This window comes from Lontra canadensis, unplaced genomic scaffold, assembly GCF_010015895.1.
Source record: "Lontra canadensis isolate GAN:19392208 unplaced genomic scaffold, GSC_riverotter_1.0 scaffold136, whole genome shotgun sequence".
NCBI classification, from domain to species: Eukaryota; Metazoa; Chordata; class Mammalia; order Carnivora; family Mustelidae; genus Lontra; species Lontra canadensis.
This window is the reverse complement of record NW_022631130.1, coordinates 647,044-672,318: the sequence shown is the minus strand read 5'-3', so window position 1 is coordinate 672,318 and position 25,275 is coordinate 647,044. Positions and strand designations below refer to the sequence as shown.

Genomic DNA, 25,275 nt, shown 5'->3' with positions numbered 1-25,275 from the left:
TCCTGGGACTCCAGGATCATGACCTGAGCCAAAGGCAGTTGCTTAATCAACTGAGCCACCCAGGTGCCCCTGTATTTAAGTTTTTAATCATGTATTTGAAGGTTGAAAGAATTCATGGCAATGGGTGATTTAGAGGTAAGTAATTAATTAAAGTCACTGAAAGACACTTGAGTTAAACCTCATATCTTTCCTGTAGGTTTCTTTCTCCCTAGAAATGAGTTAATATTCTTTAAAAATAGAAAAAAATGTAGAGAGAATCATTGAACAGTTACTCCATAAATATAAAAATAAGTCTGTTTTGGAGACTGCATTTTAGTCTAGTGGAACCAATAGTTACCTGAAAATATTACCCATCTTTCTTAGTTACTTAAAACATAGACAAGTAATAAAGGCAATGGTGACTCCCATTTTAGATTTTCCAGTTCTGAGAGAGAAACAGCATTAGATCCAGGCTAATCTTGGATGGGTTGGATGTTGGTAGTTAGAGCTCAGTGTTCTTTTCTCAGAGGTCATTTGAAAACTGAAATTTAGCAAAGTCTTAGGAAGTCTTACTTTGTGGGAGTATTTTTAAATCGAGCCATTTTCTGCTTTCCTATTCTCTGTCATCGTAGGAACAGCTCTTGCTGGATAACTAACTATGGAAATATCTGTCCCCATGGTGAAATTTTTGAAGGCAGAGATTGGATCAAAATAAGAGCTTTTATTTATTGTCTATTCAAAATGGGTGCCAGGCATGACACTGAATTATTTATATATCTCATTTAATTTCTGAAACAACCTGTTAGTTGAGTAACCTACATTTTACACTTGAAAATATTAAGACTTAGCAAGGGTTAAATAAATTACAGAAGCCCATAACTGGTTAAATGACATCCAATGTTTAAATAGGTCAGGTTTAGTCCAAATTTTTTACTATCAAGTGTTGTATAGCACATGAGCACTAAACAACATACCAGTATGAATTAAAGTATATTGAACATATCCTTTCTTTGATTTCAAATAATACTGTACCTGTGCTCCTATTGGACAAAGCTAATTTCATCTCTTTTTTTTTTTTCTTCCTATGAGAGGGAAGGTACAGTATAGTAGATTTTATGTAGAAATGAGAATATTTGTGAATCAGTCTTGATGGTGCTCAGAGAGGAGGGCAGAATTAAACATTGATCTATTTTCCCTAAGAATATAGTTTTGGTTTTTAATACAGTGTGCATAGATGTATTTTTTGTTCTTTTGGCTTTTCATCATTCATTCATTCATTCATTCATTCATTCAATAAAATACAAGAAGATGGCAGATTTTAATCCCCTCCACAAGGAAATGCTGGTATTCCTTATAATATGTCAAGTTTAACTTAAGGTGGCCTGGATTTTCACATTTCCTAGTAAGTATTTATTACTTGGTTTCCATATTTGTAGAATGGTAAAGAGTTTTTTTCTTTCTGAGATCTATGGAGAAATTAAAATATTGTTTATCTTCATTTCATGATTTTGTTTATAATGAGGCATTGGCTGGGTAGTGAATTCAGTTTCTCCCCACTTTAGCACTGTCAGGATCTTTTTCCAGTCTTCTTGGAGCCAGTGTTTTGATGAGAAATTTTATGGTAGTTTGTAGAATGTCATGCAATTGGGATTTATCTGATGTGTTTCTCATGATTGGTTTTGGTTTTATGGGATTTGGGGAAGAAGATCACAGAGTAAAGTGTCATTTCATCACATCACAGCAAGATTACACATTATCAACATGATCTGATGTTGACCTTGGTCACCAGGTTGAGGCCGTGTTGGAGTTCTCCAGTGTAAGGCTACTCTTTCCCCTTTTTTCATACTGTACTCTTTGGAAGGAAGTCATGAAGCAGAACCCACACTTAAGGGGTGGGGAGTTATGCTTCACATTCTTGAGGGTGGAGTAACTATGTAAGTTATTTGGAATTTTCATGCACAAGAGGCTCAACTCTTTTCCTCCTTCTTACTTGTTTTTATTCAGTTATTTATATAATTGTGAACTAATGGCTATTTATTTATTGTTTTTGCTATGATGGAAGCTAAGTAATATAACCAGCTCCCAGTTAACTTTATTTCTGCTTTGAAACATAAAGGGAAAAAATTGTCAAGATCCAATTGGAGTGTAATGCCATCTCAGATTACTTACGTATAGAAAAAGTTCTTAATAATAGCAACTACAATAGAAATTACAGTCTTCTGGGAATCATGCGATAGACCCTGCCTCTAGCAGTTATTTAGGGGTTCATGTAACCTTATTCTGATACAGGCAAATTTCTTTAACTTTGCCACTGTTACCTTCCTTAGTAGTAGATGAATAAGATTATATAGGGAGCCACATTTCCCCAAAATGCAAATACACCCAAGTACATTCTGGCAAAACTCAGAGATTCAAAGTATAGTTGTGCATGGCTATGATTACCATGGGGGCTAATTAGTTACTTCTCGTTTGGCCGGGATTGTGTGTTGCTTTCATGTATCTAAACCTCTGATTTTAAAACACAGTGTCCTTATTCTGGCCAACTGAGGGTGATTAACCAGTTTACTGTTTTAATATATTTTTTTCAGAAGGAAGGCTTTCCCTAGAAATGCCCTTAAGTACCATTTAAAATTTCTTGTTTTCCTTTTTGATCCTGTTTTTTCTTCTTTATTAAGGCTTTCTTTCAGTCATGGCTTCTTTTCATTCTTGGCCAAGGAATCTGCTGGCACTGTTGACTCTATTGTTAATGTAGCATAGGTACTGCTCTTTTTGGTAGTCTTGGTATTGCCAAACCTTCCCATTATTCTTTTAAAGTTTTTTTTTTTGTTTTTGTTTTTACACTTTCTTTCTAGTTTTTCAAGTGATGATTATATGCTTCTTTTCTTGACTCTTTAAGACTGTTATACCATCTATATATTATTGTTGAATTACGAATGTGTGCAGAAATGTTTGCTAGAAAACCTTGGCGTCTGATTACACACACACACACACACACACACACTCTCTCTCTCTCTCTCTCTCTCTCCCACTCCCACCCTGTGCACACTTTCTTTTAAAGGACTTTGTAGCTGGTTTCTACCTTGTGTGTGGGATACCACGTATTTCTAACCTCAGACTAATGGCTGATGTGCTCTGTGATACCTGGTTGTTAATATTTGGGACAGTACAATAACAATGCAGGTTGAAAGAACATTCAGTTGTTGCATTCCTTCCCTTTAAACGTCTTTGATGAATATTCTCCAAACTAGCTTTTTTAAAAAATCCTTTTAATGAAATCTTAAAAAAAAAGGCCACAAAGGGTAATTTGCTGTTGGGCAGGAAACATGCTGCAGAGTTACTTCTTTCTGATTATTACAACAGAAGAATATAGAGGATCAGCATTCATTCTATATACTCTCAGGCAATGGGTTGAGAAACAAATGGAGATTTTCTTGTTGTATCAGTCATCTGATTATTTTTCTCCCTTTCATAGTTTTCAAGATTTTTCTAAATACAATTTTAAAAAATTGACTCAAATGGAAATTGTGCTTTTCTTTGTTATGTCCTCCCCCCACATTATTGTATAAGTTTAGTAGCAGTCCAAAATGTAAGTTTCAGCAAAACTTAACGGCTGCATATGTTTTTATTGGACTCAGGAATTATTTACATGTCATATATTCATTAAAAATTTTCATTTTGATGCCAGAAGTAGTTTCATGGCATTAATCTTATGTATGCTTACTTCCAGTTTTTTTTTTTTTAAAGATTTATTTATTTTGGAGAGAGAGACAGAGCAGGGGGAGGGGAGGGGCAGAGGGAGAGAGGAGACAGAATCCCAAAACAACTCAGGCTCATCCCAGGACCCTGAGGTCACGACCCAAGCCAAAACCAAGAGTTAGATGCTTAAGCGATTCCGGAACTCCTTCTTAATTTCAGTTTTTAACCTACTTGACAGTTTCTTTTGGTTCAGCCTTTGTCAGTCTTCTGTGTAAATACATAGTACAGTTAAATAGAAACCATTTACTTGCATACGCAAATTACATGTGTGACTTAAGTAGGAATCTGGCAAATTTATTATGTTTCTACATCCTTGTTTCATTTGAGTTTTTATGTTTGTATACCGGATACTCTTCTGACAGCATACATTTCACATTTTTTTTATAACCTGATAAACACTTTCGTGTTACCACTCAACTGTGTCAAATCCTTACATTTTGCCATGCTTATTTCTGAAATTTTTTAAAAAGAAGAACCCATTACAGATATGGTTAAAAGTCCCTTTATGCACCTCTCCCTAGTGCCTTTCCTCTTTTTACCCAGAGGTGTCCACTCTCCTGGATTTAAGCTCTTCATTGCCAGACAACAAAATAAGCTAGCATTTAAAAATTTCCCAGATTCATCTTCTGAGGGATTTGGAAGTGCTTTGAGGAAAAAAGACTCATGGTCACATTCTCACCTGCAGATTTGTAATCTATATTGAAAGCACTGAAGGCTCTCAGACATGGAAAAAAAAAAAAACCTGTTAATTTTTAAAATTCAGCACTGCACAACTCTTTGACCACAGAACCCCTTCACCCAAGATTTCGTGCTCTGTTGTGGCTTTGAACGTGCTTCCTGAAAAACACTGCCTAGAGGTATACTGTTCCATGATTGACTTTCCATTTAATTTTATAGATTTTTACTAATGTCACTTTCTAGATTTGGATGACAGAAATACTAATAATATCACTTTCAGTAGATAATGACTGTTGGATTAAGCTTAAAATCACTTTGCAAAAAAGGGAGGTAAAATGATAATAAATTGCATATTCGTTGGCCAGGGTACAAGTTAATTATGCTGTTTCATTTTTTAAATTCTTGAGTCGGCTAATCTATTGAATACTGAAATGTCTGGCTGTGGACCATGGCAACAAATATCCTTTGCCTTAAACTGATCTGTTACATTATATGTTCCTGTGGCTGGAAGTAGACCTAATTTGTTGTTAATGTTTGACACATTTTCTTGAATAACAGTTCTTCAACTGTTAATGTACAAGATGGTACTTGAAAATCTTTGTTTGCTTTTTTCTTCCTGTATTAGAAAATCTTGGTGCTTTTTGTAAGTTATGTATAAAAGAAATTTTTCTTAAGATTTGTTCGTATACTGGTCTGATCCAGGAAAAATAAAATGGGAAAAATGGACACCATTTTTGACCTTCAAATAAAACTATATATTGGTTTTCAGACTGTTCACCGAGCCTCGGGGTCATATGCGTTGTCTTAAGGCAGGACGTTTTACCTCTGTGGGATGGTAGTTCCCTTAGGATCTCGTGAGAATGTGGAGGAGAGATGAGGTTCTTGAAAAATACACAGAGGGACACAGTTTTTACATACAATATCGCAGAAACCAGGGAACCTCTTCCTCTGAAGGAAGAGTCCAAAAACAGACCTCTTTCCCTTGCTGGCTTGTAACTCTCACTGCACCTTATGGTTTTGAGATAGGAAATGATAAACAGGAAGCCTCCACTTTCTACAAAAACACATCTGGAACTGTTCACCAAATACCTAAAGACTAAAACATCAGCCCTGTTGTTAGACTTTTAGGGTTTATTAAGGAGTCTCTGTACTTTATTTCTAGGATCTCCCTTAAAACACACACACACACACACACACACACACACACACACACACGTACGTATCAAGCAGGTTTTGTTTTTATTAGTCAGGAAAAATTGTTTTGCATTCTGTACCTTGCTATTTTAGGCATAGTTGTGTAAAATTTTTATTTATTTTTTAGTTTTTAAAAAAATACTTTGAGAGTGAGTGAGCACCAGTGAATGGAGGAGCAGAGGATGAGGGAGAAACAGACTCTCTGCTGAGCAGGGAGCCTGATGCAGGGCTCCATCCCAGGACCCTGGGATCATGACCTGAGCTGAAGGCAGACCCCTTAACTGACTGAGCCACCCAGGCGCCCAGTGTAACATTTTTTAGAAGAGATTTTTCTGTTTTTATTTGTGGAGAAAAGTCTCTAAAGACCCTGCACTAGTTGTTTTGTTAGCTTAATTCAGTCTTTATTCTGAAAATTTTTATTCTAGGTATTAACTTTCTTAAAAGTTATTGTACCTGGACTATATGATTCTACAAATATTTCCCCAGTGTTCAGTCTTCATTTTGTTTGGTGATCACATATTTTAGAGATCAAGCATCTAAAATAGGAGCCCAATGAAGGTTGCTGTTATGCACACTTATTTTGAATTAATGAGCCAGTGAAAGAGCACATAAATGAGCATGTGAAGGAATGATCAAGTGGAATAAGTAAAATCATTTTCTTCCCATTTGGTATAAATTCTAAGGTACAATTAATTGTATTTTTGCAGTTGGTTATTCTGAAGTAGTAAGTTAACCCTCAGACAGATACAGTCCACAAACCAATGCCACCAGCCTCCTGAGAGATGCTAATTCTGTTACTATTCATTTAGCTAGGACCAAAGAGAGTGTTAGCTAGCTAAGAAATATGCAAAATTCACTCTCTCCAAAGCTCAATACCTAAAAGTAACCCCATATGGTGAGATTAATTTATAATTTCTTTGGGTGGGGTTGGGGCATGGTTGCCACATTCCTTTCTTCTTTTTTTCTCCTCACATTCCTTTATTTTTAACAAGACCCTGCTCTTCAGAATCAGTATAATTACTTCTTAGAAAGGTAAAAGAAGTAATTCTTTTTTTTTTTTGTCAATACCATTCAGCTTTATTTATTTATATTTATTTATTTATTTATGTTTATTATTAAATGAACATACAATGTATTATTAGCCCCAGGGGTACAGGTCTTTTTTTTTTTAAATTTTATTTTTATAAACATATTTTTTTTTTCCCCAGGGGTACAGGTCTGTGAATCTCCAGGTTTACACACTTCACAGCACTCACCATAGCACATACCCTCCCCAATGTCCATAACCCAACCACCCTCTCCCTACCCACCCCCCCCCTCCACAACCGTCAGTTTGTTTTGTGAGATTAAGAGTCTAAAAGAAGTAATCCTTATTTATGTATTTATTTTTAAATTTTACCCCTAAATTCTTTTCTTATGTAGTTCTGTGACTTGGAAAGGTGAAGTTTGTCTACTACAACCTCCTCAGTTACATTTGATTAATAAATGAAACAAAAGGAACTACAGTTGACCCTTTCACAACAGGGATTTAGGAGTGCTGATCCCTCCACTGCAGTCTAAAATCCTCGTATAATTTTTGATTCCCTAAAAACTTAACTACTGATAACCTACTGTTGACCAGAAAGCCTTACTGATAATATAAATAGTTGATTAACACATATTTTGTGTATGTATTATATGCTGTTTTTACAATACAAGTAAGCTACAGAAAAAAATGTTAGCAAGAAAATAAGAAATAGAAAACCATTTATAGTACTATATGGTATATCAAAAAATATTTGCATGTAAGTGACCCTGCACTGTTCCAACCCCTGTTCAAGGGTCAACTGTATTTTGCCACTTAATTTGGATGTTATATTTAGTGAGGTGAAGGGAAGATAGGAATAGGAAGAAAATTCGGGGCACCTCTGGGCATTGGCTTAGCCCTTTTAGGCCTCAGTTTTCTCTTAGATAACAATTTCAGGGCTGGATACCTGGATACATTTGTAGGTCTTCCCTGGTTCTAGTAGCAATTGAAGATACTTTTTTGTTGTTGTTCATTATGTAGCAGAATAAAAATAATAATCACGAGAGTGTAAGTAGAAACTTCCTTTAGAATGGCTAATTTTAGTTTAAATCAGTGTTGTCCAGTAGGACTTTTTCTGATGATGGAACTATTCTAGATCTGTGTTATCCAGTATACTAGGCAGTAGTCAACATGTGGCCTTTGAGCACTTGAAATAATGCTATAGAGAGTGAATGAGGAGAAATAATGCTATAGAGAGTGAATGAGGAACCCAAATTTTAACTTGGATTAAGACAAATTTAGGTAGCCACGTGGCTGATAAGTTACTGTATTCAACAGTGCAGGTGAGATTCTTAAGTATTTGTAAATATTTAAAGGGAATTCCACACATAGATTTATTATGACACTCTTGATCTTTATGTAATGATTTGCACTTGGAATCTCTTAATTTTAGAAATTGGCAGTTGAACCTCCAACTTTCAATATTTAAATCTTTGTTCTATCATATCCTCCCTTTCTAATTTATGCAGTCAAGTATGGATAGATACTATGACCTTTCCCAGGGATCCTGGAGTCTTGGTAGTAGCAATGCGCCTGTATTGCTAGCTTTTTAAAGCTGTTATCCTACCAAGAGTTTATGTGTTTGCCACAGTCTCCCTGTAGACTCCTGTCAGTTCCCTGCAAGGCTACACCTTATCCTGTGTTAGGCTTTGTAGTGTCTGGAGAGGGTTGGATGTTGAGAATTTTATCTTTATATTGTCTTATGGGCTTGATTCTGAAATGTTTTAATTAAGGGCCACTTTACAAAATGTTGGGCCTTCTACTGACAAGCAGTTTTTAGTTTAAAACTAGAGCTATCAGCAAGATGTTGTTAGTACTAAAATATCTAGGTCACTGGGCCAAAAATTTACTTGAGTGAATTTTGTAGTAAGTCTGTGTTAATTGCTTCAGTATTGCAAACACTAATTACATTCTTGAAATTTCCATGTTTGGGGGTCACAAAGAATTTTGAATGGTTCTATTCTGAACTTCTGGACCTTTGAAATGATAAAAATTAGTATAGAGACATTCTTTTGGGTTAATGGTTAAATTGATAAGCTATATGTTTGGGTCTCCAAACAATTATTCTGTGAGAGAATAATTTGTGTAAAATTAACTTTTTATATATGGCACTCAGCTCACAAAACCCGTAATATTCTTGAAACTTCATTTAGTGATACTGAGTCTGAGAACTGTCTGAAAAAGTGCATCCCCACTGAAGCTTTGAAGCACATCTTTCTGGGACCACAAGTACTGGTTCTGTATTGGCAAACAAGGACACTAATTAGTATCAGTCATTCTTGAGGTTTGAAATGAGAGAAACCAAAGGCAGTTGCCATTAATTAAAGTAATAAAAGAACGTGTTAAAAACTTTACGCAGTCCAAGAGTAAGTGCTTTCTTATTCTCATAGCATTTTTTCTCCCTAAAAAACTATTACCAGCTTAACTTTTCTTTTTTACAAATTGGATTAAATTACATCTTGCTTTTCTGTTTGTACTTTTATTTTATTTTGAAGATTTTATTTATTCATCAGAGATCACAAGTAGGCAAAGAGGCAGGCAGAGAGAGGGGGGAAGCAGGCTCACCACTGAGCAGAGAGCCTGATGCGGGGCTCAATCCCAGGACCCTGAGATCATGACCAGAGCCAAAGGCAGAGGCTTTAACCCACTGAGCTACCCAGGCGCCCCTGTTTGTACTTTTTAAAAGGCTTATTGAGGTATAAGTTACATGTGGTAACATTCAGCCTTTTCTTAGTTATACAGTTCAATGAACTTTGACAAATACATATACTGTAATAAAGGTATGTAACATTTCAGTCCCTTCAAAAAGTTTTCTCTGCTTCATTTTTGTAACCACCACCATAATCAGGATATAGAACATTTCCATCACCCCCCAAAGTTCCCTCTTCCTGCCTCAGTTTTAACAGCTATATAGTATTCAGTTATATGGATTTACCTTAATATTCTTAAATAACCCCTCATTGATTTTTAGGTGTTTCCAGTCTTCGAATTCAAGCAAGGTGAAACAAACTATCTTTGTAAAATTTTGGTGTGATTTTACAGCTACAGACATAGGGTAAATTTCTAGCAGAATTAAGAGTTGTAACATTTTGATAGATATGGCCAGATGGCCTCCCTCCAAAATTGTACTAATTTACTTTCCAACCAGTTGTGGATGGCATTGTCTGTTCCTCTCTTATTATCACTGTGTCACCAAATTTAATTCTTGCTACTTTGATAGAGGAAATATTACCTAGCAAATTTCCTTTTTTTCCTCAATTTATTTCTCAATTTAATTTCTTATTTTTTTTCTCATTTTAAAAACATCAGAGTTTATACACACATATAAATCTAACCTGTGTTATTTGTGATGATAAATACAATATAACATTAGAGAAAATGTGAAAACTTCTCTGTTTCTGGTATTTCAATATAGTTTTTATTTGCCACTTATTTGCATCTACATTTTTGAACCTAAACATTTTTCTAATCAGCCCCATGGCATATGCACGGTTTATGCATGTATTAGTTTGTTTGCTGTTTTATTATTTATTTATTTTTAAGATTTTATTTTTAAAATTCATTTATTTTTAAAGATTTATTTACTTATTTTAGAGAGAGAGTATACATGAGCAGTGGGAGGGGCAGAGGGAGAGAATCCTGAAGCAGACTCCCCGCTGAGTGTTGAGCCCTGAGCCCAGATGCGGGGCTGGATCCCATGACCCTGAGATCATGACTTCAGCCGAAATCAAGAGTTGGACACTTAACTGACTGAGCCACCCAGGTGCCCCTGAGATTTTATTTTTGAGTAATCTCTACACCCAGCGTGGGGCTTCAACTCAGAATGCTGGGATCAAGAGTCGCATGTCCCATGGACTGAGCCAGCTGGGTACCTCTTGTTTGCTGTTTTGTTTTGTTTTGTTTTTTTAAAGATTTTATTTATTTATTTGACAAGGAGAGAGAGATCACAAGTAGACAGGCAGGTGGAGGTAGGCAGGCTTCCTGCTAAACAGAGAGCCCGATGCAGGACTCGATCCCAGGACCCTGAGATCATGACCTGAGCCAAAGGCAGAGGCTTAACCCACTGAGCCACCCAGGTGCCCCTTGTTTGCTGTTTTAAAATACACTTTAGGGGCGCCTGGGTGGCTCAATGGGTTAAAGCCTCTGCCTTTTGCTCAGGTCATGATCCCAGGGTCCTGGAATCAGCCCCGCATTGGGTTCTCTGCTCAGCAGGGAGCCTGCTTCCTCCTCTCTCTCTGCCTGCCTCTCTGCCTACTTGTGATCTGTCTGCCAAATAAATAAATAAAATCTTAAAAACAAATAAAATGCACTTTATTTCATGAGCATTTTCTTTTGTTCTAGAATCCTCATTTTAATAGTTTTTGTTCTTTTTTTGGTCCATAACACAGTTCACTTAATTTATCCCACCTCTGAAATTTGTTTTCATTATTTTGAGCAAAGTTTCAACTGCCATCTTTTAAATATAAAAGTTTAAAAAAATCCTTTAAGTTACTTTCGTAGGATACATTTCTGTTAGTCTCATTGTTCTGGATCTAAATGTTACATGAGAGGGTACAGTTTTATTGTTTGAAATCGTTTTTCTCACTTCATTGGGAATTCAGTAACATTTTTTTTACCAAAGAAGAAAGCAGTTGCAAATCAGTTGCAAAATTGTGCTTCTGTGCCGGGTTAAGCTATTTATTTTTCCTCCTTTTCATTTGCAAAAATATAAAAGTGATATGTGCTACTTGTAATGATTTCATATCCACTTTACAGAGCAACCAGTCCTTTGCTATTTAGTAAATTAATTTTTTTTCATTGAATTTTTTTCCCCAGTGGATCATTCCTGTGTTTCAGTATTTAAAAATTACCAAACAGTATACAGTGAAGTCTCCTTACCCAGTTCCCTCTCTTGGGGGCAATTAATGTGATGATTCTTCTGTTTTCTTTCTGTTTTTCACATTTTATGCATATTTGAGCAAATGTATGTGTGTGCTTTGTGTACGTGTGTGTCTCTTTTTAAGCCATAAATGTTAGCATGATGCACATTTTTTTGTACATACTTTCTTAAATAAGTCTTTTATTTGTATTTAAGTTTAAAAAAGTAGATGACCCATGCATGTGGTTCAAAAATAAAATAATGTCAAGACTTGAATAGCTGCCCTCCCATCTGTTCCCTGTCTGCTATCTCTCAATGAGTCTTTGTGCGTATAGAAGCAAATAGGAAGAGACTTACTTTCTTTTCTCCTGTAACTCTTAGACTAACCTTTCCACGTCTAAGGAGGCAGAATAGAATAGGCATTAAGAGCTATGGATTGGGGGCCAGCTCCCTGCATTCAAGGTGTCTGCTCTGCCAGTATCAGCTGTGTGATCATGGACAAATTGCCTAACCTGTCTGTACTTTGTAATTTTCATATGTAAAGTACTAGTCAGTATACATACTTTGCTTCGAATAGTACCATACATGTAAGAAGTATGTGTGCTCACTAGTAGTAGCAGTATTTTTATTATTAAGGACAGTAACCAATAAAATAATACCCTAGAATCAGTACCAATCAGTTGGATTTATATTTAGTGATATGTATGGATTTGGGTAAATTCATTTAGCAGAATAGGATAGATGAGATTCCTCACTTGCTTAGGTTCTACTTGAATACTTTTTATTTTATTTAAAAATTTTTTAAAAAAGATTTTATTTATTTGACAGAGAGAGACATAACACAGCAAGAGAAGGAACACAAGCAGGGGGAGTGGGAGAGGGAAAAGCAGGCTTCCTGTTGTGCAGGGAGCCCAGCGCAGGGCTTGATCCCAGGATCCCAAGATCATGACCTGAGCCAAAGGCAGTGCTTAACAACTCAGCCACCCAGGCGCCCTTATTTAAAAAAAAAAAATTAAAGGCTTATTTATTTATTAGAGAGATAGAGGGTTAGGGGAGGGGCGGAGGAAGAGTGAGAGAGAAACTTAAGCAGTCTTAAGCATGGAGCCTGACACAGGGCTCCGTCTCATGACCCTGAGATCATGATGTGAGCCGAAACCAAGTGTTGGACACCTAACCGACTGTACCATCCAAGCGCCCCTCAAATACATTTTAGAAAATGTCAGAAAACAATTCAAAGCAGCTCAAATATATTTTTGTTGTTCCTTTTTTTTTAACTTTTTTTAAAATCTTTTTTTTTTGCATATAGTTCTTTAAACTAAACATACTTTTATAACAAAAGCATCTCAGAAAAGGTGAGGGTAGAGGTGGCTGCTAAGAGTATGAACTTTTTTTCCATAGTGCATCACATTTTAAAAGTGTTTTCTCATGTATTTTCCAAATTTGTTTAAGATACATATCTATACATAATATTTAATTTTGGGTGATAGTGACCCAAAGAGCTTTTTTTTAATTCCCTGGCCATATCTTTTTAGGATCAAATTGTTAATGGCATTAAAAGTTCTTAGGATGCCTGGTTGGCTATGTCAGGAGAGGATATGATTCTTGATCTTGGGCTAGTGAGTTCAAGCCCCACACTGGGTTTTGAGATTACTTAAGTAAATTAAAAACAATAGCAACAACCCTGAAAAAAAAAGTTCTTAAGCCAAGCAAGGGACTGGAAGACTGAATTGTATTTCTATTTAATCTTTCCATCCTCATTTCTTTTTCTTGATAAAATCAAAGCAACACAAAACCTCTTTCCCTTTTTTCATCTTCAGATCCCAGTTATAAAATATATGTTCACTGTAGAAGATATAAAAACAAACAAAAAACCCCAAAAGAAAACTTAAAAACAGAACAGGGAAATAAGAATAACCATATTACCTCTACTCAGCTTAGTATTATTTCTGTTTAACAGTTTGGTGTCTAGACTTCTTGCATTTTTCTCTAGAGAGGTGTGCCTGTACACTCATGGTACTGATCTCTCTTTTACAGTGGTGACATCAGGAATGCTGCACACACTGGTGTTTTTCTTTTTTCAATCATATCATGGATATTTTAATTAACAAATTACTATAGTATCATTTATAACAGGTGTATCATATTCCATTGAGCACATATGCCATACTGAAATATATTTTGTAATATGTTTCCTATTCAAGGGCATTTAAAAATAAACTATCATTAAACATTTGTGTAGGCAAATCTTTTTGGACATCCATTATTTCCTCAGGATAAATTCTGAGGCATGAGGTTCTCAGGTTGTAGGATATGCATGTTTCTTATGCTTTGTCACACATTGTCAAACTGTTGTCCAGGCAGTTGGTATCTCCCTACATATTTGCCAGCATGGGGTCTTAAGTCCATGCCTATTTGAGACACAAATTACTCCCCTTCTGAACTGGTGCATATTCACTTCCCATTGCCTCTAAAATCATCTCTTCACTCTTCCCTTCTTCCCTCTCTTGCTATTCTTCCATATCCTTCCTCCTTCCCACCTCAGATTTAATAGAAGCTGGATTTGGTCCTGGTTGGAGAGGGACCAGTTTCAAATACTCTTCACCTCACTTTTAACCTGCATTGTAGGGCATTTGCTGTATAAAATCTTTCTGAGCCTTTTTCTGGACAGCACTGATTTTTCAAAAATTAGTTACTAATCTCTTTCAATTGTAGAAGTTCTGATTTTCACTTTTGTGATTTTTAGTATTAGTTAATGTGTTTCATTTGTTAAGTGACCCTATGCGTTAGCACAGTGATTGAGAGAACTATTTCTGGAATCCTGTCGATCAGGTTCAGATTCCAGCTCCTGTTCTTGTTGACTAGCTTTAGAAACTAGGATGTCTTAACCCCTGCAGTCCTTCTGTTTCTTTTCTTCACTTGTAAAACAGATAAAATGATAATACCTTCCTCAGGATTTTGTGAGGATTTAAAAAGGTGATGCTTTTAAATATCCCATCATGCCCTAACATATTAGTAAGTACTCCACAGAGTAGCTCTTACCATCATCTCATCTGGTGTGTGTGTGTGTGTGTGTAAATGAAGCGGGAATTGTTTTTCTCCTTTTGCATTTTAGTAAATGGAATTCCATCAGAAAGATAGAATATTTTTCCTGCTGCCACATCTAGAAAGCGCTGGCATGTGAACCTGAATTTAGGACTTTTGATCTATAAGGACTACTTCAAAGTGGGAAAACTATAGAGTGAATGACAAGAATTGTGCCTAGTAATTAGGATCATCCAGAAAAACATGACAAGCTTTAAATATGGGGCTTGAGTGACACAGCTTCTAAAAAGCTTTGGCCAGCCAGAAGTAGGCAAGAAGTTGAGCTTAGTTGCCTGAGAAGAGGAACTGTTCCTGTGCATCTTGACCTCAAAAGAGGTTGCTCTATTCAAAAGTCTTCCCCACACAAAACCAAAAGAGTCTTTTCAAAAAGGTTAAGATGACGGAGTACTAGGATCAAAACGTTTATTAAGTTTGTCTGCTTTGGTTTAAATTAGAATGGAGTGCTGCTTTAAATATATGACTGATTAGGTTTTATTTCTACTTGTTTCCAACAGGGCATGGTGCAGATGTGAAATGTGTAGACTGGCATCCAACAAAAGGGTTAGTTGTTTCAGGAAGTAAAGATAGTCAACAGCCAATCAAGTTCTGGGATCCCAAGACTGGGCAGAGTCTTGCAACACTGTAAGTGATAGGAACCACACCTTGGTCCCTAAACAAAGGGGAACAAGACTGTCTGTATTTTTTAACTTTGAGCCTTCTCTCGTCCTGTGTATTCATGAAAAACTAGGGTACACAACAGATGAACTTGTACCTAGGGTCTTCTTATTAATTAAATATGATTTTTGTTCTTCCATATGTATCTAAATTTAATTTGGATATCCCTGGGAGTGGGGGCAAGGACGAAGATGAAGAAAAGGTGGTTCTCACTATCCTAGGTTGTAGTCTCTCCTTGTGATACATTTTGGCACTCTATGTAGCTAAGGTGGCACCCACTTACTTACTAGACACAGCCCAGTCTTCTCCATCTTACCGCATCTATTTATAGAGGAATTTTGAATTCCTCAGTTTCCCCAGTTTTAAATCCGTTCTCATTTTCTGTTTGAGGTGCTTATTTATGATGCAGCCTCATAATAAAGTTTTGTCTTTTTAAAATTACTTATTATTATATTTTATATTACATATATATTTTATATTATTATATTTTATATTACTATTTTTTATTATTATCTGTCTCTATTCATAGTTAAATAAACATGTTATTAACATGTGTTTTGACCACACCCCTGCATCCTGGTCCTTCTGACTGGAAAGTGAGCCAAATCCAGAGTGAGCTGGTTGGAGCAAGGCTGCCTTGTTACATAACTCCAGTGGCCACAACCAAATAGGACACATTGTGACTGGTGCTCCTTGGAGATGTGCATTTTATAGGCCTTGATTTGTAGTGTTTTTAGTTCAAATTAACCCTCAAACTATCCTGTGCTCTTTTTTTAATGCTTGTCTTAATGAGAGGAGTGTCACTGAATTTTGAAAATTTAATGAGCTTTATTGACTATTAATTTATGTGTTCAAGTGCTTCCCCTGCTTCACAGATAAGCTTTTCTCTACAGTTGAAGCTCTGCTGCTGTTTCATTGGTTAATGAAAACTGTACTTAGATAATGGACATTAAGAAGCAATAAAGCTTGTAACATAACAAGACCACGTTAAAAGTAAACCTGAAAGACTCAAATAAATAAATAAAATCTTAAAAAAAAAAAAAAAAAGTAAACCTGAAAGAAATAGGTCAGCCACAAAAATAATGTCCAAACCTCTTGCCAAGAGGCCCAACCTCTTGTGTCTTGACCCATGTGCTTTTTAACAAAAATGGCCATTGTATTGATTTATCCTTGTTTTGAATTCTGACAGATTATTTTCTTGGTACTTTGTTTCTAGTCATGCCCATAAAAACACAGTAATGGAAGTGAAATTAAATCTCAATGGCAATTGGCTACTCACTGCATCACGTGACCACCTCTGTAAACTTTTTGATATCCGAAACCTGAAAGAAGAGCTTCAAGTCTTCCGAGGTCATAAGAAAGAAGCCACAGGTCAGTGGTTGTGGCGTGCTTCTCATTCTATTACCTGTAGTCTGTTGAGATCCTAACAATTTTGCCTTTGCCCACGTTTTTGTTTCGCAGCTGTGGCCTGGCATCCTGTTCATGAAGGACTTTTTGCCAGTGGAGGGTCTGATGGCTCTTTGTTATTCTGGCATGTGGGGTATGTGATACTTACCATGTAAAGAAGTTGTATATTTTATGAAGAGAGCACCTAAAAGTGTAAAACATAATGTCTTGTCTTTTTCCTGAGTGTTCATATGTCCTATATCAGAGACTTCCTGCAGTTTTCAATGCTGTAAACTCAGCTTGGAATAGAAAACTTAGCACCTTTGTTTTTGGATCTAGAAGTCATTAAGGGAGATTAAAGCAGATTTCTTTGTTTCTGATTGGTGAATTCATTCTCCAACCATTTTTCCCTCTGAAGTACTCCTCAGTAAAAGAATATATTGTTGATGACCAAATGAATACCCCTGAAACACATGGAACTGACCAGATTCAAAGTAACAGGCTTTGGTAGATTTGTGTTACAGCAAAAGAAAATGCTCCCCCCCCCTTTTTTTTCCTTTTTGGTAACTTTTGTGAAAAGACTTCTTTCTGTGATGCTATTACAGGGTAGAGAAGGAAGTGGGTGGGATGGAGATGGCCCACGAAGGAATGATCTGGAGTCTGGCTTGGCATCCTCTTGGACATATTCTCTGCTCAGGTTCAAATGACCATACTAGGTAAGCTTTATATAAAAAATAACAAGGACTTACTCTGTTCATGGAGCAGCAGAAAATGAAGATTTATATTTATTGATAGATTAATAAATTTGTAGTCCAACTTCCTAGGAACATGTAGTGGTTTATTGATACGTATGTAATAATAAGAAATAGAGTATTGAGTATGACTTTGTTACTTGAATTTTGGTTTGCCTTCGTATTAAAAAAATATTTTGACATCTTAAATTTTTAGAAGAAAGTCACTGTAAAACTTTGTTATGTTTACTGGTGGGTTGTTTGGTACTCTTAAGTGCCCAGAAATATACTGAAACCATCCTCCTCCCTTCACCCCTCCAATCACTTTTATTTTGACAGCAAATTCTGGACCCGAAACCGGCCAGGTGATAAAATGCGAGATCGATATAATCTCAACCTATTGCCTGGAATGTCTGAAGATGGAGTAGAATATGGTAAGATTCACATATTTATCCTTCTTTGAAATCTGATATTCTCTTATTAAAGCGTTATGGAAAAGATTATATAAAACTAAATTTAGTTTCATAGTTTACTGATTAAGGTTTCATTTTTATAAAGTGTTCATTTATTGGGCCACTATGTTTATAAAATCTCTGTTGATAATAGATGTATTCCTATTTATAGATGACCTTGAACCTAATAGCCTGGCAGTAATTCCAGGAATGGGAATACCAGAACAACTAAAATTAGCTATGGAACAAGAGCAGATGGGTAAGAGACATTGTACCTATGTGTTTTATTTTTATAAAATTTTGGGGGGCGCCTGGGTGGCTCAGTGGGTTAAAGCCTTTGCCTTCGGCTCAGGTCATGATCCCAGGATCCTGGGATTGAGCCCCACATCCGGCTCTCTGCTCCGCAGGGAGCCTGCTTCCTCCTCTCCTCTCTCTCTCTGCCTCTTTGCCTACTTGTGATCTCTGTTTATCAAATACATAAATAAAATCTTAAAAAAAAATTTTTTTTGTAGACCTGTTAATAACCTTCATGATACTAAATTATTTTAAAAATGCCAAAATAGTTTATGTTGAGACATGTTGATAAAAGTGATATAAACTACATATTTAAAGTCTGTTCTTTCAAAAATGTGGTTTTTTCTTTTTTTTTTTTTTTCTTTTCAGTGTTCCAGAATTCATTGTTTATGCACCACACCCAGTGCTCCATGCAATATGTGCCCTCCGTAATACCTACCACCAGGCTCACCCAACCCCCCACCTCCTCCCCTCCAAAACCCTGTTTGTTTCTCAGAGTCCACAATCTCTCATGGTTCATCTCCCCTCCAGTTTCCCCCAACTCACTTCTCTCCATCTCCCCATGTCCTCCATGTTATTCCTTATGCTCCACAAATAAGTGAGACCATATGATAATTGACTCTCTCTGCTTGACTTATTTCACTCAGCATAATCTCTTCCAGTCCTGTTCATGTTGATACAAAAGTTGGGTATTCATCCTTTCTGATGGAGGCATAATACTCCATAGTGTATATGGACCACATCTTCCTTATCCATTCATCCGTGGAAGGTCATCTTGGTTCTTTCCAGTTTGGCAACTGTGGCCATTGCTGCTATGAACACTGGGGTACAGATGGCCCTTCTTTTCACTACATCTGTATCTTTGGGGTAAATACCCAGTAGTGCAGTTGCAGGTCATAGGGAAGCTCTATTTTTAATTTCTTAAGGAATCTCCACACTGTTTCCAAAGTGGCTGCACCCATTTGCATTCCCACCAACAGTGTAAGAGGATTCCCCTTTCTCCACATCCTCTCCAACACTTGTTTACTGTCTTGTTAATTTTGGCCATTCTAACTGGTGTAAGGTGGTATCTCAATGTGGTTTTGATTTGAATTTTCCTAATGGCTAATAACGATGAACATTTTTTCATGTGTTTTTGGCCATTTGTATGTCTTCTTTGGAGAAGTGTGTTCATGTCTTCTGCCCATTTTTTGATGTGATTATCTGTTTTGTGTGTGTTCAGATTGAGTTCTTTATAGATCTTGGATATCAGTCCTTTGTACTGTCATTTGTGAATATCTTCTGCCATTCTGTGGGTTGCCTCTTTGTTTTGTTGACTGTTTCCTTTGCTGTGCAGAAGCTTTTGATCTTGATGAAGTCCCAAAAGTTCATTTTCACTTTTGTTTCCTTTGCCTTTGGAGACATATCTTGAAAGAAGTTGCTGCAGCCGATGTCAAAGAGGTTACTGCCTGTGTTCTCTAGGATTGGGATAGATTCCTGCCTTATCTTAAGGTTTTTTTTTTAATCCATTTTGAGTTTATCTTTGTGTATGGTGTAAGAGAATGGTCGAGTTTCATTCTTCTACACATAGCTGTCCAATTTTCCCAGCACCATTTATTGAAGAGACTGTCTTTTTTCCACTGTATATTTTTTCCTGTTTTGTCGAAGATTATTTGACCATAGAGTTGAGGGTACATATCTGGGCTCTCCACTCTGTTCCACTGGATCTGTGTGTCTGTTTTTGTGCCAGTACCATGCTATCTTAGTGATCACAGCTTTGTAGTAAAGCTTGAAATCAGGCAGTGTGATGCCCCCAGTTTTGTTTTTCTTTTTCAACATTTCCTTAGCAATTCGGGGTCTCTTCTGATCCCATACAAATTTTAGGATTGTTTGTTCCAGCTCTTTGAAAAATGCTGGTGGAATTTTGATCGGAATGGCATTGAAAGTACAGATTGCTCTAGGCAGTATAGACATTTTAACAATGTTTATTCTTCTGATCTATGAGCATGGAATGCTTTTCCATCTTTTTGTGTCTTCTTCAATTTCTTTTATGAATGTTCTGTAGTTCCTTTACCTCTTTGGTTAGGTTTATTCCCAGGTATCTTATGGTTCTTGGTTCTATAGTAAATGGAATCGATTCTCTAATTTCCTTTTCTGTATTTTCATTGTTAGTATATAAGAAAGCAATTGATTTTGTATCCTGCCACATTACTGAATTGCTGTATTACTACTAGTTTGGGAGTGGAGTCTTTCGGGTTTTCCATATAAAGTATCATATCATCTGCGAAGAGAGCATTGACTTCTTCATTGCCAATTTGAATACCTTTTATTTCTTTTTGTCGTCTGATTGCTGTTGCTAGGACTTCTACTACTCTGTTGAACAAGAGTGTTGAGAGTGGGCATCTTTGTCGTGTTCCCGATCTCAAAGGGAAGGCTGTCAGCTTTTCCCCGTTCAAAAATGTGTTTATTGATGATGTGGCCATTTGCTCTCATTTCCTTGGCTAACTGCTTCTTTTTGTGGTTATAGGGAAAGATGAATCAAATGAAATTGAAATGACGATTCCAGGTTTGGACTGGGGAATGGAGGAGGTGATGCAAAAGGATCAGAAGAAAGTTCCTCAGAAGAAAGTTCCTTATGCAAAACCTATTCCTGCTCAGTTCCAGCAGGTGAGTAACTAGCAGCAGTCCCAACTTGTCCATGTACCGTGGTGTTCTGCTTCTTGAGTGCCTCTTGCATTGTCTCATCTATGGAAAGTATTTCTATACTACAGATTTCTTTGGAGTATTCTTCGATAAAGTTCCCATCTGCTGCTCTCCAGTTAGTGCTGAGTTGGTCATGATTCTTGTAGCTCTTCTTTTATTCTCACCTACTTCTTATTGTCCAAGCTGTCAGAGGAAGGAGAAGAAAAAAACATGGAGCAGAGAGAGTATGTTGACTCTCTTCTTCGTTTGTCTGTCTTCTGCTTTATTTGTCCCCTCAACACAAAGTGCATGTGCCCTTTCGAAGAGGTGGGCAGGCTTTTCATTCTCAATAACATGTAAGATCTTACAGTGTTTATCAGGTTAGTAGTTTCTACCCGATATTGTGCTTTCCTGACTCATTCTCGTTACAGGAAGGAGCGTTACAAATAAAGACAGTATACAAGGCTGGCTGGCTTGTATTTGGCAAGTTGGAATGAGCCAGTGATATTACAGAATATTTTTCTCATTCTCTCACTGTAATATACACACTTAGGGTGTATTTTAATATTCTCTTCTTTCCCAAGGCTTGGATGCAAAATAAAGTTCCAATTCCTGCCCCAAATGAGGTACTGAATGACAGAAAAGAGGACATTAAATTGGAAGAGAAGAAGAAAACACAAGCAGAAATTGAGCAAGAAATGGCGACATTACAGTATACTAACCCACAGCTTCTGGAGGTATGTGATACTCTTTAGGGGGTTCAAGATGATCCAAGAAAATAGTGATAATATTTTTTATTGATATGCTCTTACAGAGAAGGGAAGGACTTCTCAGATGGGTCTTATGAACATCACCATTTCTTTATGTTTTTCGAATTTTCTTAATTGAAGTATAATTGACATATAATTTCATAATAGTTTCAGGTGTGAAAGAATTCTGTTTCTAACACTTTTAAAACCAAATCAGTCAAGCAGTGAGTAGAACTAAGTTAAATATACATTTAAAAAAAAAGATTTATTTATTTATTTGAGAGAGAGAGAAAGAGAGAGTACGAGCGAGCAGGGGGAGGGGCAGTGGGAGAGGTTAGAGAGAGAATCTGGAGCAGACTTGACACTGAGCACAGAGCCTGATGCCAGACTTGATCCCACAACCCTGAGATCATGATCTGAGCCAAAATCAAGAATCAGACACTTAACCTACTGAGCCACCCAGTCTCTCCTTCATATACATTTTTTTTTTTAAGATTTTATTTATTTGTTTGACAGACAAATCATAAGTAGGCAGAGAGGCAGGCAGAGAGAGAGAGAGAGAGAGGAGGAAGGAGGCTCCCTACAGAGCAGAGAGCCCTATGTGGGGCTCGATCCCAGGACCTTGGGATCATGACCTGAGCTGAAGGCAGAGGCTTTAACCCACTGAGCCACCCATGTGTCCCCTTCATATACATTTTTTAATGGGAAAGATAAAACCAACATAGTTTTAACTTGGATCATGTATTTATTGACATACAAAATAATTTTTCTGTCAGCTCTAGAGCAGGTGGTTTGCTCTTATTTTTTTTCATCTTTGACAGTTAACCAAAACTGAGAAAACATTAGTAAATTTTGAATATGATAAGATGATTATAAATAATCCTGACTTCTGTTTTCCCAGTATTTAAAAAGAAGGAGTGTAGGGAGCCTGAGTGCCTTAGTTGGTTAAGTGACTGCCTTCCAGTCAGTTCAAGATCCTGGGGTCCTGGGATCGAGTCCCATATCGGGCTTCCCCTGCCCAGTGGGGAGCTTGCTTCTCCCTCCCCTTCTGCTTGCCACTTCCCCTGCTTGTGTTCTCTCTCTCTGTCAAATAAATAAATAAAATATTTTTTAAAAATATAAGAAGGCGTCTAGAGTGAGTCTGGAAGTTTGTGTGCTCTCAGAATATCTGACTGTTATATGAATTCTTGTTACTGTGGAGTGTTGAAAGGTTGGATGCCTTATGTTTGTCTTGAGGCTCTCCCAATGAAATAAGTGATAGCAGTATGTCATCTTCAAGGGTTCTGGTATATTTATCAGTATGCTTTTTTTCCTTTCTTTCCAGCAACTTAAAATTGAAAGACTTGCACAGAAACAGGCTGAGCAAATTCAGCCTCCTCCTTCATCTGGCACCCCTCTTCTCGGACCCCAGCCCTTTCCAGGACAAGGTCCAATGTCTCAGATTCCTCAAGGTTTTCAGCAGCCCCATCCATCTCAGCAGATGCCAATGAACATGGCTCAAATGGGGCCTCCAGGTCCACAGGGACAGTTTAGACCCCCTGGACCCCAGGGACAAATGGGACCACAAGGTCCTCCGCTGCATCAGGGAGGTGGGGGGCCACAAGGATTCATGGGACCACAAGGGCCCCAGGGCCCGCCCCAGGGGTTGCCAAGGCCTCAGGACATGCACGGGCCCCAAGGAATGCAGAGGCATCCTGGACCTCATGGCCCTTTGGGACCTCAAGGACCACCTGGACCACAGGGTAATTCTGGTCCTCAGGGTCATATGGGTCCTCAGGGTCCACCTGGCCCACAAGGTCACATAGGCCCTCAAGGCCCACCTGGTCCCCAGGGTCACTTGGGCCCTCAGGGGCCTCCTGGTACTCAAGGTATGCAGGGACCACCTGGTCCCAGAGGAATGCAAGGACCTCCTCATCCTCATGGGATACAAGGTGGTCCAGGGTCTCAAGGGATCCAGGGTCCTGTGTCTCAGGGACCTCTGATGGGATTGAATCCAAGAGGAATGCAGGGTCCTCCAGGCCCCCGAGAAAATCAGGGTCCTGCTCCCCAAGGGATGATGATGGGCCATCCGCCTCAAGAGATGCGAGGACCTCACCCTCCAAGTGGACTGCTGGGACATGGCCCTCAGGAGATGCGAGGCCCTCAGGAGATGCGAGGCATGCAGGGGCCTCCAGCCCAAGGGTCCATGCTGGGCCCCCCCCAGGAATTGCGAGGGCCTCCAGGCTCACAAGGTCAGCAGGGGCCGCCCCAGGGCTCTTTGGGGCCTCCACCCCAGGGTGGCATGCAAGGGCCCCCTGGACCTCAGGGACAGCAGAACCCGGCAAGAGGGCCACATCCATCTCAAGGGCCAATACCATTCCAGCAGCAGAAAACAGCTCTGCTAGGTGATGGGCCCCGGGCCCCCTTCAATCAGGTATTATTTATTTCTAACTTACAGGCATTGCACATTGGGAAAATACGCTCTACACGGAGGTGGCACTTCCAAATGCTGTGGAAAGCAGTCACAGCTTGTATCAGTGTCTCTCAAGTAGTCATAGTGGCTTGAGAATAACGTCATGGCTGAAGAAGGAAATGAGAATAAACAAGACCATTGAATATATTGTAATATGAATCTTTTCAATAGAAAGCATTCCAGAAAAGATCAACTTTCAGTTGAATACCATTCATAATTGTCCCCAGGCTCTAAAAGAGCTGTGGCCCTGAGGAGGAAGCAGGGGTGGCCCTAGGCCTGTCAGATCCCCCTTTCCTGGGCTCTTTAGTTTGTAGCCCAGGGTTTCATGGGCTAATCCACCTGCCGGCTCTTCTCTTTAAGATAGGATGGAGTGTTTAACTCACAAGTGTATGGTAGACTCTGATCTCACTATTTTCATTTCAGCGAATGCTTTTAGAGATCTCTGAATCCAGAATTGTTCATTCTCAGATGGTGACCCCCTGGACAAAATGCTGTTCAAGTTGTTTTCCACTCACATGTAAATTTATTTACTGGAGGGAGTAATTCTGTAGAAATTGTCTTGGCCCTTTTCTGAGGATTCTGTTTTTGTTAGCTGAGTTTTATTACCCATTTGCTGGGCTTGTGCTTGAGAAGTGGTGTGAGGAGGGTTCAGGTTTTGTGTGGGAATTACAGAAAGACTGCATGAGCATGAATGGATTTACCACTCTTTGGCTCTGTGGTTTTGATATTTTTTTCAGGTTCATAGTCTGGAAGCATTATTTGGGTATGAAGCACTGGGTTTAGAGAGGATATGCTGCATGTGAAAAACGACAGTCTGTTTTTGCTTTTTCCAACACCTCCGAGAACCTGTCCTGTGAAGATGACATTGGGTTTACCAAATTAAAATAACCAGCAGAATAAGTAGGTTAGGCATTACTATTCCATAGATCTTCCAGGACTTACAAGTGTCACAGCAATGAAGAGTAGTTGAGTTTATTTCCAAAATCTGTTGGACACTTTTTAGAATTTAGGGTGAGAGGAATAAATCTAGGTTTATTGTCCTGAACTGCCCTAAAATGTGCAATGTTGTATGTTTTATTAATACACAGCATTTGTTTATGTGTACAGTATCAGTTCCCTAACCTTACAGTAATGAATTAATAGCTTTCATTTGGGAGGACAAAAATAGTGATGAACTTTAGTTACATTATGACTGAAATTAAAAACATGTCAGATTCAAGAGGATAAGCCTGAGTTTCTGGGACAATTCAGTTAGAGTTTTTA

At 37.9% G+C, this 25,275-nt stretch overlaps 1 protein-coding gene across 8 annotated transcripts in view; it reads left to right on the top strand.

Annotated features, from left to right (window-relative positions):
• The window catches only part of WDR33 (WD repeat domain 33), a 124,105-nt gene that overhangs the window by 84,135 nt on the left and 14,695 nt on the right, over positions 1 to 25,275 (top strand). For 5 of the 8 annotated variants that reach the window (XM_032843132.1, XM_032843133.1, XM_032843130.1 and 2 more), the window contains 9 exons: positions 15,128 to 15,254; positions 16,504 to 16,658; positions 16,749 to 16,827; positions 17,279 to 17,389; positions 17,744 to 17,838; positions 18,029 to 18,115; positions 20,657 to 20,796; positions 21,396 to 21,548; positions 22,885 to 23,973. In XM_032843132.1, the coding sequence (XP_032699023.1) occupies positions 15,128 to 15,254; positions 16,504 to 16,658; positions 16,749 to 16,827; positions 17,279 to 17,389; positions 17,744 to 17,838; positions 18,029 to 18,115; positions 20,657 to 20,796; positions 21,396 to 21,548; positions 22,885 to 23,973 (2,036 nt within the window). The other 3 variants (XR_004380903.1, XM_032843136.1, XM_032843135.1) reach the window with 3 other exon arrangements.